The sequence below is a fragment of the Corvus cornix genome, chromosome Z (assembly GCF_000738735.6).
Source record: "Corvus cornix cornix isolate S_Up_H32 chromosome Z, ASM73873v5, whole genome shotgun sequence".
NCBI classification, from domain to species: domain Eukaryota; kingdom Metazoa; phylum Chordata; class Aves; order Passeriformes; family Corvidae; genus Corvus; species Corvus cornix.
In genome coordinates this window covers 22810291-22826873 of record NC_046357.1, presented here as the reverse complement: position 1 = coordinate 22826873, position 16583 = coordinate 22810291, and the positions used below count along the sequence as shown (strand labels likewise).

Below are 16583 nucleotides of genomic sequence, written 5' to 3'. Positions count from 1 at the left end.
TAACAAAGTATGTAGATAAATTTCTGTGTACTTGAGAAGATTCCAAAAGTTAGCTAAACATGTCAATAGATTCTGTTTTCCAAGTCTTGTCAAATTTTCCTGTTCGCAGAATAGAATTTCAGTAATTGGTACTATTCCATATATTTTTAAATATCTAAAATATATTTGCTGATAGATAACACAAGTCTGGGTTTTTTTTAATATTCTCATCTCTCTGTGTGAACAAAATAACTTGTAATAAACTCTTAGTTTCTTGATGGTTAGAAAATGTGGTAGTATAAAGAGTAGCTGATTGTAAAATTAATCTTGCTGTGCTTTGGGGAATCAGTTTGTCTTTTGACAGTCAGTAAATATGCAGAAAGGTTAAGGGGAGATGTGAGTTAGCTTTTGTGACCGGAATGCCTTTTTTCCACTGATGGTTTCAGAAGATTGCACTGTTCAGCCCTTGTTGCTTTAAAATATAGATATATCCTGATTCAACATAAAGGTCCTTGCATTAAAAAAGCAGTTACCATCACATTTATGATACACAAATGAAACACTTACCTTCTTCACATAGTAAGTGACACGGAGTTCTTAATTATACTAGATCACTCTCCCAAATAATGGGACTGACATTAGAGGACTGTGTATGTTTTTATTTGATTGCCAATTTTTGTTCTAAACTGAAAGTATGATGCATTCTAAAGGAAATCTGCCTGTAACTGTCCACTGAAAACTAGGTAGTTTGAAGAGAATCCTTTCAGAAAACTGCTAAATACAACATTTATTGTATGAAAAAATTTGTGAATTTAAATAGCTAGCAGAAATAAAAACCTAATGCCATGGAGCATGTTCCAAATTTGAAATGCCAGTCTCCATAAAGGCACAAGCCTTTCTGGTGTCTGTGTAATGCTTTGTTTTACTATACATCCCTATCTGAATAAAAGTAATTCATAACCAACTAGACAAAAAAAAAATCTACCTGATCTAGCAAATACATCTGTGGTTCTGTGGCCCTTAAGGACTTGCATACATTCTACCAGTGTGAAATATAGAATGTTACTCATTCTCAGGTTCTTATACTAGGTTCTCTACTAAGGAAGAAAAGACTATAAAACCTCTTTTGTAGCACATTAATACATAGTACCTGCATCATAATTTTTTAGTATCAATTGCTTTAATGTTGTCAACCTTATCAGTAGCAAGAAGTACTTTTTTAATCTTGCAATTTCCAAAGTTCCAAACTATTAAGTATGTTAGGATGAAAAGGGGGGGAAAGATCACATTAATTAGTAGTCAGCTAGAACGTAAAACCCCCAAATGGTCAACTTCTGAACAAACATTGCAGAATAGGTATGAAGTCATAAAATATATTTTACAGCAGTTAATATGTCTTATATAAAAATTTATAGTAAATATTTTGCTATATTCTCAGTATTTCAGTGAGAAGCTGTTGAATGAGGTGAGTCTAAAGTGAATAGTTCCAAGATTCTCATGTGTAATAAATTTCAAAATATTTTAATATGCAAAATCCTAGTCTGATATGTTATCACAGACTGTTGAGCTGTAGCAGGTAATTACTGCTGCATAAATGCAGCACCATCATAGTGTGCTTCAATAGATAATAACCTGAGTTTATTATGAATTACATATCCTTAGATCATTCATAGAAGCATAGATTGGAAGGGACTTTAAATATTATCTTTCACTAGACCAGTTTGCTCAGAGCCCCATCCAACCAGGCCTTGAGCACTTCCAGGGATGGGGCATCCACAACTTCTCTGAGCAACCTCTTCCAGTGCCTCACCACCTTCACAGTAAAGAATTTTTCCTAATATCTAGTCCAAGCTTGCCCTTTTTAGTTTAAAGCTGTTCCACCTGGTCCTAGCACTACATGCTCTTGTGAAAAGTCCCTCTCCAGCTCTCTTGTAGGCCCCTTTTAAGTACTGGAAGGTGCTATGAGATCTTCCCTAAGCCTTCTCTCTGGATAGACTACCCCCAACTCTGTCAGTCTGTCCTCATAGGAGAGGTGCCCCAGCCGTCTGACCATTTTTGTGTCCTCCTCTGGACTCACTCCATGTCCTTCCCGTGCTGGGACCCCAGAGCTGGATGCAGCACTGCAGGTGGGGTCCCAGCAGAGCAGAGCAGAGGGGCAGAATCCCCTCCCTGGCCCTGCTGGCCGCGCTGCTTTGGATGCAGCCCAGGACACGTTTGGCTCTCTGGGCTGTGAGTGCCCATGGCTGGGTCATGTCCAGCCTCTCAGCCACCAGCACCCCCAAGTCCTTCTGGGCAGGGCTGCTCACAGTGACTTCTCCCAGTCTGTAATCTGTCTGGGACTGTCCTGACCCAGATGCAGCACCTTGCACTTAGACTTGCTGAACTTTCATGAGATCCTCATGGGCCCACTTCTCGAGTTTGTCCAGGTCCCTCTGGATGGCATCATGTCTTGTTGTGTCAGCTGCACTGCTCAGCTTTGTGTCGTCTTCAAACTCCCTGAGGATGTGCTCCATTGAGGGATTCAGGGCATTCAGAGAGTTCAGGGTTTGGGGCTTTTTTTTTTTTTTTTTTTTTTTGCTTCTTTTTTTGCTTTTTTCCTCTTTTTTCTTTTTTTTTTTGGGGGGGCGATTGGTTTGTTTTGTTGGTTGGTTTAGTTTGGTTTTGGTTTGGGTTTTTTTTTTGATAAATGTTATGTAGAAAGTAAGCTTGAGAACCAAAGAGGAATTGGCTACTTAAAACACTTTTGGGAAGCAATGATATGCTTGACCCTACTTGGTTAGTGGAGACAACCTAACTCTAGATTTTTTACCAGTTTTCATGTTTGCATTTGATCTTGCAGAGCCCTTTGATGGGACAAATACTGCTAGAGCTGTACATGAGAAACAGAAGTTTGATATGATCAGAGTTGAATTTGCACAGGTAAAAAGTACATCTCATGTAATTTTTCTGGTCACTTTGTTTTTCAAGATAGTTATACAAATGCTAGTCATTAAACCTGCCTGTTTTATGCTTTTTATTATAAGTAATAAAAAGGTGTGTTTTTAAAAAAATTGTGGAAAATCATTTCATAAGAGTATTCATTAATGTCTGCCATTAAACTTCAGGAATACACTGAAATGGGTACTCGAAATAGTAAAAAACTCTCTTAGATTTTCTTGTGTGTGTAAAATTCTAACAGTGGTTAATAGCTTTAAAATTACGTCTTCATTCATTGTTTATTCCTACATGAATTTGACTGGTAATAGATAATGTTTTATACTTCTTACTATCCCTTTTTTTAATAAATATCACCACCAAAATAATGGGGGTTTTCTGATTTTTGATAACTTATTTAAATAGGTACTTTTCTTCAGGGAGACCACATTCATAATTTTAGAATATGAGTAGATCAAACAGGAACTTCCACTGTTCAAGTCAGAGGAGGAAAAGACACTTTGAAACAAGGAAAAATTTAGACCTTAGTTAAACATCCTTTTTCTGAAAATATTTGCTACCAACTCTCTTTTATGCTTGTCTCCTATCATAGGCATTGCACTGGAATTGCAACTCAAATTCTTGTTTTCTGAGATCTCTGACTATTTGTTATGTAGTTATGACTAGGGATTAGTACATAGAACTGGCTTCCAGCTTTAACCGGTTAAGACTCCCCTATTAAGCTGTCCCTGAAAGTTCACGTTTACTCCAGTTACTCAAGTCTTCAGGTATCTTGAAGGCTTCTCCAGCAAAAAGTAATTCAATGCCAGATACTTGTAATAGAGCAAATGCTGTAAGAGATACTTTAGTCAAAAAAGGATAACATTTTCTTTGTAATTCTGCTCAGAAATGTTTGTTATTCTTTTTTTTAACCATGTTAGCATACAAAATACTGAATGTTTCACATACTTTCACATAAAATAGTTGATTTTGTGAATCTGCTAAAGTCACGTTTACAAAGTGGTTTAGGCTCTCACTGTACTGTGAAATCAGAGTGAACTTCTCTTTTCAGAGTCTTCAGTTAACAAAATTTGTTTCAAATCTCTGTGCTTTTCTTAAAAATGCAAAAGCACATGTTTGATCCTAGCTGTCTGGAAACAATATATGAGAGTGATAGAGTCCTGAAAAAATGTCCTTTCTACCAGGTACTGTAAGAATGACAGTTGCTCTAAAAGTGCAAGTACTTTTTAGTATCTTGCATTTTGGGTACATTTTGGATTTTACTTCCCTTAAAAAATCCCAAAAACAAATGAACCAAAAAAAAAATCTTCACCCACAAACTTTCTTTTCAAGAAGGGGAAAAATATCAACCTTAATTTTGTGGAGCTGTGATGCTTATTGCTTACAAGAGTATTTAAGTTTTAATGGCAAACATTATATAGCTGCTTTTTAAGAACCTTGTGGTTTTTTTCCTCAGGCTTGGCGGTTATTACGAGACAAGAAAGACCTGAACTGTATATTACCTTTAAAAGCAGCCAAACAGAAAAGATAACCAGCTTCTTTCGTTTTCCCTTTTTTTTTGGATCCTGCTGAAGTAAAGAACAGTGTCAAAATCAGGAGGCACTTACCCCACGGTTTTTACAACCTGTTTTTCTCTGTAAACTTTTGTTAAGGAAATGTTTATAAGGATGGGGCATATTTTATTATCAGTATTTGTTAATACAGCTGTTCATTCAAAGATACGTTTTCTGAAAATGTTTGCATTGTTGACTTCTAGAAGAAACTCAGAGCAAACAACAAGAATACATCTATTTTAAGGAAAGTATGGGGATATATGGACTTGCTTCTTGCGTGATCTGTGTAACCATTAATTTAGTCAGATTTAACCATGAAACAGACATTCAAAGTTAAACCATGTGCAAATCTGACTACATCCTTAAGACACTGTGCACTACCAACTTCTTGATGAACAGGGAGCCTGTGCTTTACATCTGCTTAATTGCAGTAAGCACTTCTGTTCAAGTTAGCACTTTCCAGTTTTATTTCACTTTTACTTGGAATAACAAGCAACTGTTTATGAAAATCAAGATAGATTATGGTTGGTAGTATTCTGAATGTCAAGAACTATAATCTAAACTGGAATTTTCAAGCAACAGTTGTACTAGGAAGAAGTTGAAATAAAGAAACTCGATTCAATGCACATAAATGCTTCACATGCACACAGAGTAGGCAGGAAAATTTTTAGTGCTTCCTTTTACATATCTGAAGTAGTAGTAATGTCTGTTTTGGAGAAAAAGACCAAATCAAAATCAAAACACCTCACATCAGTGCTAAAATAAGGTGGGTTTCTCATTTGATTTTGTGTAAATATTTGTAAATTGGTCAGCCACTGTAAATTGAATCTAAATAAGTAATATTGAAAATGATAGCTCTTCCAAAAAAATTGCAAACCTTCTCTTAGACCTCTGATAGCACAATTTGTGTCTCTCATGTATTTGTTATTGAAGACCAATCAATTTTTAAGACTGTATTTACCACTGATGTCGAATTCATACTTCCATTTTATTAAGTTTAATATTTTATATGGTGTCCAGTGAAATAAAGTTTATATATGGAAGATACGGGTTATTTTTCCAATTTTTGTTATTTTGTACTGCGTATTTAAAATATTTCCTATAATTAAGTAGAATAGGAAATGCCCCAAAAGGGAAGACCCATGTTGCAATTCACCAAGATCTATCATGGCTATTCTGCAGTACATCTGTGAATAGGCAAAAGTTTAATTTATTACATTCTTTAACAAGATTGTGAAAACCCTTGCAACTGTAAAATAACAAGCATTGTTACTTCTTATGCAAACTTTCAAGATCTAATTTATTTAGAAATTCTAGGTACTGTAAACTATATGCCTGATGTGAGATTACTTCCTACACACTTCATCATGATCTAGTCTATGTAGAATTTTGATTTGTTTCTGCAATTGACTCTTCTGCAATTTAAACAGTCTTTCAGTTTTAGTATGACTCTAGCAGTCCACTGAAATGTTCTTCCTCCATGCATATGTTCACCTTCACTGCCCTTCCTCTGTAGGATGGTATTCTTGGTGTCAGTGAAACATCCACTTTGATTCACTTTATGTAAAACTGAACCACAAGATTTTAGGACAGAATGGTCTCTGGATTCAGAGATGCTCTACAAGCTCTACGTAGATTTGGGGGAGAGGGGTTGTTGGCTATATCTTCTTTAAAAATGTATTGGTTATGTCTGTGTCTAGAAAATTTAAAACTTTCCTGACCTAGGATAAGTAAGAAGGGACATAAATGTTTAAAGCTGGTAAAAATATTTTTTAAGTGAGCTGAATGTGAGGAACAAAACTTAATAAAAGGCATAAAACTTTCTTAAGAGTTTGCATTGTATCACCTAATGTGTTAACATTTCTTACACCTTAAATTAATACTTCATGTTTGAAACCGTTTCTTCCTAACTGATTTTAAAAAGTTAGTTTGAAAAATAATGGTATCTCTGAGCTACTCTGTAAAAATTGCCCTACCAATTCAGTGCTATTTTTAATACAAGTTAAGGTCTGTAACCACAACAGTCTCTTTCAAAAGGATCCTTCTGTAGTTTTTTTCCTCAAGTTTATGTCCCTCTGATAAGCCATGTCTATAATCAGAAATTCTAGATGGTCGTTTTCCCCAATTTTTTTGGAACAAGCCTGTTTATGGTGTATTTGTTAAATAGCTGGCTGCAACTTTGGTCAGAAAACTTCAGCTATAATACCACAAAATAAGTGGCTTGGGGAGAGTGGGTAGGAGCTGGACCTTAACTTTGGATTCAGTTCTGCGTAGTCTGAAGTTGTTAGAGGTTTAATGACCTGGGTTTTCATCTACTCTGGGCAAGTATCCAGAGGGAAAAATTCACTAATGGCTATCATAAATTTTACTGTTAGGGTGAAGTTACCACCTTTCCTCAGCTTCAAAATAAAAACTTTTACCTACTTGGCATACACCCTAGCAGGAATAGTTTTTTCTGAGAGCTCTTTGGTAGAAGGTTTTTCACAACTGACCAAGGTTTCAGTGTGTGTACAAGATGCTCTCTTCTCTGGGATTTGTTACTGCCTTGAAATAAAACTGCTTTAGTTCAGCTCTTTTATTTATTTATTTTTAAATTATTATTCTTGACTACTCTTTGGCGTTGGGTTTGCTTGTCTTTTCTCACCTCATGTGTCAGAAACCACTAGTGTCTTCTCTAGGATTTTAAGAACTCTCTTTAGTCCTTCAGGAGTGCTTTTAATTAACAGGCTCAGAGGTGCACAGTAGGACCAAACGTTGGCAAGAGCTTCACATTTGGTGACAGTAATGCAGAACTGGCATAGGCTATACACTGTGAAACTTAAAGTTTCTCTTCTAGCTCTTGCTCTCACTTGTCCTGAAATGTGAATGTGTAAGTGAACTTTCTGTACCTTAGGTATGTTGACAGTATGAGGCATTATTTTTTTAAAAATCCCTTACAAAGAAATCAATATAAATCAATTTTAAAACTCACATTACAGGGTGACATGGTTATTGGGAGAAATGGGCAGCGATGATAAAAGGATGTAGAATGATTTGTAGAAAACATGAAGTTAGCATTTGTGAATAAATTACATTTGTGAATCCCAAACATTATTTGGAACATAGTGCTTTACTTGAACTTGGGTTACTGGACTCAATTCACAGTATATTTGATGTTAAATTTAAGTCCATCATAGAATGTCACTCTTGATTTATTGTACTGTACTTGCTACGGGTTGTCTTGTATTTTGTTGTTTATTTTTGTCTGCCTTGTTCTCTGTAATCCTTGCGCGTTCAGATAAAAATATTTCCCTGGATTTTACTGAGTATGATTCTTGTAGGAAGAGCATGAAAGAATATGTGATTTTGGTCCATTTACAGGTCAAATTAACTTGTGAGAAGTACAGATGGTTGCCTTTCTCTTGCTGTGCTGAAGACTGAATCAAAACTTGTGCAATGTATGTTTCATATATAAGCATTTCTAGAAGACTTGTAATGCTCTTGCCTTCCACATGAAATGTAAGGAAGAGTACTTCATATTCTTTACATTTTGCTGTGTACACTGTCTATGCTCATGATGGGAAATACACTTTTCAAAAAAAATTACATTGTCACCTTGTAAATTGTGTATGACACTGCGTCGGTCAAGAGAGCAGAAAGGTTTTACCTGTACATGCTGTTTTGAAATGTCAGGAGAATTTTAATTTAGCATGCAGAAGCAGTTTGTAGTCAGAAGTATGTGGCTGGGTGTTTCTATACTTACAGCACAAGGAAGAGTTTGCTGATTTGTTTATTTATTTGAAGAATGACAAAAAAACCTAGGGGCATTAGAGTTATACTGTGTATACAGTCATTTATACTTGAGATATCTTCAAAGTTCTTTATTGAGAATCAGGGGTTTAGTGCTTCTCCTCCTCTTCTAGAAATATTTTTTTTTTTAAGTAAAGTCTTTAACTTGACTACTACAGATTGGAAATATTTCTGTTTTGTCTGGGAAAAGCACTGCATTTTGTGTAAAATGCAGAATAATAAAGGGTAAATGTGGCTTAATCTAAACTCTTCATGGTAGTATAGTTTGTCTTTCCTTTAAACTATAATTGGTTCAAGTCCGCTCAAATAGGAAGTTTAAAATGTCCTGTGATTTAACACATTGACAGATTGAGGGTTTAAATACATTCCTTGTGCATGGTTAAATACCACAGTGCATCTGATACATCTTACAGAACAATATTAATAATTCAATGTGTTTGTTGGAGGCTCATCCACTAGTTATTGTATTTGACCTTTCCAGCTTGAGCTTGAGGCACTCTGGGTGTGCAGAACTTGTGAAATGCACCTTCTCTTGGGGCCACAGGAAAACTCTCCTTCTGCTTCATCCATACCATCCACCCCAAATTTGCTAGAGGTGACTGGGGGAAGGTCTGCTTGGCCCCCTTCCTCCCTGCTGCTGCCTGTCCTGTCGCCTGTACAAGCAGCTCTGGCAGTGGCAGCAGGCGAAGGGGGCGAGCAGCTGGAGAGATGGCCATGGGGCCACGTGTCCTGGCACCGGGTTGGTGCTGGGAGCCAGGGTAGGAAGAGCAGCGACTCTACGCTGTAACTTTGCTGCCTTCTATTTAAAGACTGTCCTGAGTCAGGAGAAGTGAGTGTTACTGGGGATGACAGTTGCTTCAGGCAGCCCTGGGGAAGACAGGGTTGGGGGTAAACATCACCGGCGACGGCCTGAGCAGGGAAGGGAATGGAGGGGTCCCACAGCACTGGGTGCGACAGGGCATCTGAGACCTCATCCTTCATAGGAGATGAAGAAGAAGAGGAAGAAGAGGAGGAGGAGGAAGAAGAGGAGGAGGAGGAAGAAGAGGAGGAGGAGGAGGAGGCTGTGGACCCAGAGGAAGCAGAGGAGCTGACTAATAGGTATGTGTCCCCAGGGACTCAGAGCTCCACAGTGGGAGCTGGCAGCTCCACCCCAAAGCATCATCCCCCAGGAGGTGCCAGGATTGGAGTCCCATGCTGGTTTAGTGGCTTTTCCCCCTTCCCTTACCCAACTGCTGCAGATAAAAAAATGGGGGTGTTAGAGGGCTGTAATATTTTTTTCATATGAGTATGGCTGTAATTAAGTTTTGTGTGGTAAGCGCCTACCCTGAGTTCCCTGAAAGCTTTTCTATTTAAAGATCCTCTGATGTGCCAGCTCAAGTGGCATCTCCTTCCACTCCTCCCTCTCTGGCTGACTCTTTGTCACATATGGATCTTAAATGCTCTGCAGATTTGCTTGTCAGGGAGAAAATGCTCAAAGATTATAATGGTGCATTAAAATTTGTTCCTTTTTACGGCCCTTTATTCCTTCCCACTTGTCCCTCCCTCTTCAGTTTTTTTCTTTCCTAAAAAAGGAAAAACTTGTACGTGCCTGCTATTGCTGATCATGGTTTGTATGGCCGATTTTTGTGGTGGAATGGGAAATATTCTATCCCTCTGATCTTTTTTTTCTTATTTTTTAGTATTTTTGTTTTCTTAATAACTTCCACAGAAACAGTTTACTGTCCTACTATTGCTCTCCTACCATTAGGAATATAACAAGCAAGGCTGTGGCCCAGTGCCCTGCCCAGTGGTCCTGCGCAGGATGTGGAGGCGTCTGCAACCTGATCCATGCAGACAGACTCTGGCTGTGCCAGCGCCGTTGGTTTCATAAAGAAACCACGAGGCCTGAGAATCCCCTGGCACATACCAAGTCTCAAGATTTCTTCCTTGTCTTGAGTAGACCCCATCAGTTTTAAGTGGATATTGCAGGAAGAACCTAAGATGTTAATGTTGTTAGCTTAAGGTTTTTCCAGAAACCCATTTTTTAAGAAGTGCGTCACACAGTTCTTAATACCTCAGTGCTGTGAAGCCATCCACGTTTACCCTCACTCTGTGTGTATCACAGTTCAAAGTGCTTTCTGACATTGCTGATGGTCACTGGAGAAAAAAGATGACAGAAGCGGGGTGGGGGGCTCTGTGCAGTCTAACCCACCCAAAGTGCTTCAAGACCAGAAGCCAAATGGGTAAATGCATCCTATGACTGCAGGAAAACCTTCCCGCAAGGGAAGTAGAGAGCTAGTTTTCCACAATGGGGGCACAGCCTGGTGTGTAATGCTGCTTTATTCCCAAGGGATGTTTGGCTTTTCAGTCCTGTGCTGGCAGAGAGGGATTGCATGCCAATAAACACTGCTTGCACATTGCTGTAACCCTGCAAGAAAACCAGCTGAAGTCTGTGGAGTGGAGCTGCTCACTGCAGACAGCTAAAACACAATTGACTAGATAATTTTTAATGGAATCTGCAATTAAATGGCTAATAATAAAACTCAAATTGCAAAACACAAGTAGGAATTGCTAAAAATGGAGGGAAATCTATGTAGCCTCACAGTTATTTACTACTTGTGCTGAGAGGATGACTTCTCCATGGGTGCCTGTTAGCAGCTCCTCACAGCTGGGTGGATCTTGCTTCTGGCTGGCAGCCTCCACAATGCAAACTTGAGCACTGCATCTCAGCACTTACTTAAATCACAGCAAACATTCCCTTTACCTCCCAATTATATTAACACAGCAGAGCTTATCCTTAACTGTCTTACTAATAAACAGGTCAGAGTCTACCAGACAGGTTTTTAACTGCTATGCTAAGTGGTAACTGAGCATATTTAAGCTGATTCGTTTAATTAGGTTAAAGGAGATGTAAAATTTCAGGTTTGGCACAAATGTGGTGACTGCACCAAGCACTCAGCAACAGCTTAGAAAAGTTAAATAAAACTGACTCTTTAATTGCTTAGATGTTGTCACAAATACCAGCAGGGTTGTTGAGCTTCAGGCCTCCTCCTGTGGTGAATGCCTGGGCAGAGCTCCTGGCAAGAACAGGCAGGTTGAGCCCCTGGGACATACCTACCAAGCTGTGAGCTAATTATTTGTTGACAAACAGGTTTTCAAGCCCCATTGCAGAACAGATTTTTTTGAGTGCATGGGCTTTGAAAACGTATCTTAGAGGAAGTGTAACTAATATGCAAACTGAAGGCAGCTTGTCCTGGACCCTGCTGTCATCAACTTATTTTTAACAACCCCAAGTTCTCTGTTGCTTCTGCTTTTCTCCTTTGGATGCAGCTGAGCAGCACCTGGTTGTGCAAATCAGTGGGAAAGTCCCCACTGGCTCCTATTTCCACCTTTCAAGCACATTAAATAGCCTCATACCTATTTTATATGAGAGTCATGCAGCAAGATGACTGCCCCAAGGTCAGGAAGCACCTCTGTGAAACAAGAAGAGCCCTGGTGTTTCTCTGAGACACTGGCCCCTGAGCTCTGACCAAACCTCTCTGCTTCCACACTGCGCAGCAGCTGCAACAAATAAAATCCCAAAAACTGCAGCTGAACTTATGTTACAACTTGTCCCAAAATTACAAGGCATGCATGTAAAAGGCAGAAGAGTTTGGGTTTAATGTCTTTATTACCCTTATTAATGCAATGTTTAAATAATTTGGTTTCCTATAATTGTTTTTTGTATAAATAATGAAACTAACATGCAGCATCAGAACCTATTAAAAAGGTGGGATAAGGGCTTCGTATCCTTGTCAGCATAAAACCCCCACTGATCTGTATAGGACCCATACAATATTTTCTTGCCTTTGGGCATTTTACTATCTGGGATAGATGATCGTGGCAGATGACTTCTGTTCCTAGCTCCATGTATCCAATTAATCACCTAAAAAGGGAAAATATTTTTAAAGTGCGTACTGTGTTCTTTAAAGCAAACATGAGTATGAAGTTAACAGTTCTAATTTTTGTGTTGGTAATGGTGAAAATTAAGTCTAACAATAGTAAAATTGTTTACCATTTAACTGGTTTACATACCCACTGGAGTATCTGTATCTCTAACAAATGTATGATGGGTGAGCTGTTCTGACACAGTTCTGTCTTTCAGACCATTCTCAGCTGATTTCCTTCTACAGTGGCAAGGTCTCTAGATGTGTCTTTGTGCAGGTTTTACATAAAAAAGGCTCTGCAGCTAATTTAAGTGTTTCCAGACAGCTTGTTTGCCTGGAATAGGTAAGGGTTCATTTTATCTGCTCATTTAGTGGTTACCTATAACCAGTAGGTGGGGAGAAAAATGGGGAGAAAGTCCTTGAGTCCTTGAGTTTTTTCTTTAATGAAGCAGTCATTCCACAAGATCAGAGGTATGTAAGCTTTAGAGACAAGTCTACTTTAGAATGATTGATGAAAATGGGTGTAAAGGGAAGCACAGTGGAGAAGGCATCTTCCTGCTATATGGGGGATGGTGCAGCATCTAGGAGAGCAAAAGACTGGAATGATAGCAAAGGGATGGTGAGAAGAAAGGGGTGGGGAGTACTGGGGATTTCTCATCCAAAAAAAGTTACCATACCCTACCCAAAGCAGAGAAAGACATGGGGAAATGGTGTGTTATTTTAGATACCTCTAGACGAGGCAGTGCCTGACTTGGGCCAGGGTGGAAGGGGCTGGCAGGGCTGTTTTCTGCCACCTAGAGCAGGAGCATGAGCAGGGAAGGCGAGAGAGGTGGAAGTGGGGCTGTGCAGGCCATTTCAAGCATGTCAGGGCAGAGGCTTGAGCGAAAGGTAGCTGAGAGCAGGTGAATGGGGCAGAATGCTGAGGTGGGGGCATTGCAGAGAGGAGGGGTGCAGCCGGCCCCCACTTGCTCCTGCAGTTGGGCACTCCATGTTGTGTTTCTCTTAACCCTTTTGGATAAAACCAACTGAGTCCTTAATAAAGACCTATATTGCAGTAGAGCTCTAAAATAACACTCAGATGTCAAGAAGTTCCCTATTGGGTCTCACCAGTGATTAAATAACTCTGTAAAGGAAGTGTTCCATCCAGACTGAAGTGTTTGCTACCTGTGCTCCCTCTACAACATAGTGGAGAATCCAGAATGCAGGAGCATGGCAGACCTCTGGGGCATGGAAGTGCTGTGGTTTCTCAAGCAGCATCTGATCCTGCAAATGGCAATGCCACTAGGACATACCATGACCTGGTGTCTGGAAAACAGACTAGCACTGCAGCAGGTTGTGTCCCTTCGTATGAGATGGAACAAATCGTGTGAGACTGGCCCAGGTCCTGGCTCCCAGTTACTCATCGTAAAAACCAGCTTTGTAGATGGACAAGAGCTGTCTTATGCATTTAGATAATAGTTCCTTTGAATTTGGACAGATGCATGAGCCACTCTGTTGCCACAAGAGGAACCATTAACACTGAAAGAAGTTAATAGTAGCTTATCAAGTGGAAGGCTGGGTTTGAAATAGTGTCTTTCTGTAGCTCCCCATTCTCTTAGCCTGATGAGCTATAGCCCTGGGAAATGCAGGACAACAGGCAGAGACCTTGCTGAGCATCCTGATTGCTGTAGGGGAAAAGGGGCACCATGGTAAAGGCTGAAACTACAGATACGTACAGAATAAAAACACAAGCACAGAAAACTGTTTCCTTCAGTTGGGAAGACAAGCTGGCCAATACCAATTTCCACCACTCCTTTACTGTGACGGAAGTAGGAGCTTTCAGAAAATGATATCTTGTCAGTGCAGACTACGGATGTAGGTTGACATCTTGGTCATTTCAGCTTGTGAGGAATTATGCAGCAAACAGCTACATATTTTTATGATACCAGCAGTGGCAAGGTATGATACGAAGAGGATAAGGAGAGGCTGGGGAGAATTTTAGAAAACTGATAGGCTGGCTACCTCTATTTGTCATAGTAGTGGACAGGTGGATAGACCCCACTCACTGTGTGAACACAACCGCTCCAGCAGCTGGGGAGGTGAAAACTCTTCCCTCATATGATACAAAAAAGAAACATCTGTCCAGCCTGCCAGGCTGGACTAGAAACCTGAAATCCCAGTGGACACAGCACAGAAGTCACAGGGCTGTGACAAGCAGGAGGAGGCAGTAAGAAAAATCTGGGTTTGAGCTATTATGGCAGGAGGCATAAAACTGGTTGGCAGTGTCTCCAAGAATAATAAAAGGTTTAAGTCAATGTCCTAGAAGTGAAATAACAAGCTGACAATATACATGCCAACAGGAATGGGTGGCAAATGTCTACATGGAAAAAAGACAGCACTGGCTTTTGCCCTGGATGTCAGTGGCTTCATATCTACATTTACTATCTGAAAGACTGCAAACATCTTTCTGCAATAGGAGACACTTCCTCTGACAAGAGAGGGGTCTTTCAGCTACTACTGTGCAGTTTGTAAACAGTTCACAAAAGGGCAGCATTTGGAAGTGTGTCGGAAATAAATGTTTGAGTTCCATGCCTCTCATTCCGGTCTTAAAAGTATAAAAGCACTGTCTCATCACACTGTAGAGGAATATGAACTGTGACAAGTTTGTGACCATGAAAATGAGATAATGATGCAAATAATTCAAGCTTTTTGCATAGGCAGGGCTAGGGCAACCTGTTCGTATTCATTAATATCAGCTCAAGTGGGAGTGCCACTCGTTCCGCATGAAGATTTATTTAATAGCACCAAGTAGTGCAGAAAAAATAGGTTTAAATATATGAGAGTTATTTAGAAGTTGAAAAATGTAAAAAAAAAATAAATTAGTCATCTGTTATTGTGGCCTTAAATAACTGAAATCTTCCTTAGTACTATTGTTATTGATTTTTCTTTTTTTTTTTAATTTAATTTTATTTTGCCATGTCCAAGTAAACTTAATGCCAACTGGCAAAGGAAAAGTAAGAGAAAAATTGGTATAGATGTGTTTTGCTGTACCTCTTTCTCCAACCTGTAAGTTTTCACCTATGGAGCTAGAGAGTACTACACCAAGGCAGATAATCAGCTGTACATCCTGGGGCTTGTATCTGTTTGAGGGCTGGGTTTAACAGGGACAGGAGGGGATTGGCTAACATGCAATTATTTAGTACTGCACTGTCAGACATGCTTTGGATTGTAGGCCTTCAAGCTGTCCTGCTAGTCACCAACTCCAGGCCAGGCCCATCACCACAACTGGGTTTAAGCCCCATCACTGGAGTTTGATACTGTGTTGTCCCACCACGGCCTGGTCAGGCTATTGTCCCACAGGGTGACTTCAGTCTTCAGTTAGCACCGAGGACATCAGAGATAATCTGTGCCTCAGTCTGCACATACCTGAGCATGGACCAGCCCAGCACAGCCCTTCTTTTTCTGGGCTCTGGGAAGCAAATTCATGGAAAGGTAAGGGCAACACTGCCAGTAGCAGGATTATGTTTCTGTTTCTGTTAGGTACTGAGCAGTTTCACCAAGTGTCCTTTACAAAAAACTTACAGTCCAGAGAGTTTGCTTGATGAAGTGGTTATGACTTTCCACAGGATTTCTTCTCCTCCTTCAAAGACCTCTGCCTTCTGACTGATGCGTGGCACCCTCTGGCGCCATGCCACCTGCTCCTCAGGGGTGTCCCTGTGCCTCTGCAGCCTGCAGTTATCTCCGGCACCTGGGTGGTGCTGGGCCACAGCCTCTGGCAGTTGGTCAGATGGGTTCTGCTTCTCTGGTCCCTGGTCAGTAGCTAGATTTCTTCACTTTAGCTGAAATGCTTTATGCTAATCAAGGGGAAAGTGACCCTTCCCTCTGTTCAGTGGAAGCAGGATGTTGTATATCCATAGATGTGTGTTCTTCCATGGGCGTGACAGAGACTTCACTGATTCTGCTCTACTGAAGGCTATGGCTTGTCCAATAGATACTCTGCCTTTCTTTCCATCAGCTACAAATTTCCATAAATGAACTACTGTCTACTCAGGAAATATTGGGGTTGAGTTTTGATCACCTTTTCTGTGTTTTTTTTTGATAAATATTGCAACCCTAAAAATACTAAATGCTCTACACATTTTCTTTTAATTGCTTTCGCTAATCTTTACACTCTTAATTTGAAGACTTTGAAGAATTTGAAGTTTTCTAAAACTTCTCAGAAAAGCTTTTATCTAGCATTTTTACTTTTTTAGCTGAGAAATTTGGTTGCAGCATATGATAGTGTATTGATTACACATCATAAGGTTTAAAACTAGCTTTATGAAACATTGCAGCTTCATTTGGGGAGATGTCAGTATATTTTAGTGTTGAATGTATTCTAAATTACTTTGTTAAATATCTAGAGTGCTTAGAGGATGAAACATATGAGAAGACAGTAACAAAC

General features: G+C 39.6%; 2 protein-coding genes across 5 annotated transcripts in view; both read left to right on the top strand.

The window, feature by feature from the left end:
* The window catches only part of TENT2 (terminal nucleotidyltransferase 2), a 40987-nt gene extending 35474 nt beyond the window's left edge, over positions 1–5513 (top strand). For all 3 annotated transcript variants that reach the window (XM_010409627.3, XM_010409626.3, XM_019291998.2), the window contains 2 exons: positions 2819–2898; positions 4370–5513. In XM_010409627.3, the coding sequence (XP_010407929.1) occupies positions 2819–2898; positions 4370–4444 (155 nt within the window). In that variant the 3' untranslated portion in view covers positions 4445–5513. The remainder of the gene's footprint in view (positions 1–2818; positions 2899–4369) is intronic.
* A 2637-nt stretch (positions 5514–8150) lies between these two features.
* The window catches only part of CMYA5 (cardiomyopathy associated 5), a 47573-nt gene continuing 39140 nt past the window's right edge, over positions 8151–16583 (top strand). For both annotated transcript variants that reach the window (XR_002047736.3, XM_019291997.3), the window contains exon 1: positions 8151–9353. Coding sequence is in view for 1 of the 2 variants with exons in the window: in XM_019291997.3 (XP_019147542.3) it covers positions 9181–9353 (173 nt within the window). In the remaining variant the exon portion in view is untranslated. The remainder of the gene's footprint in view (positions 9354–16583) is intronic.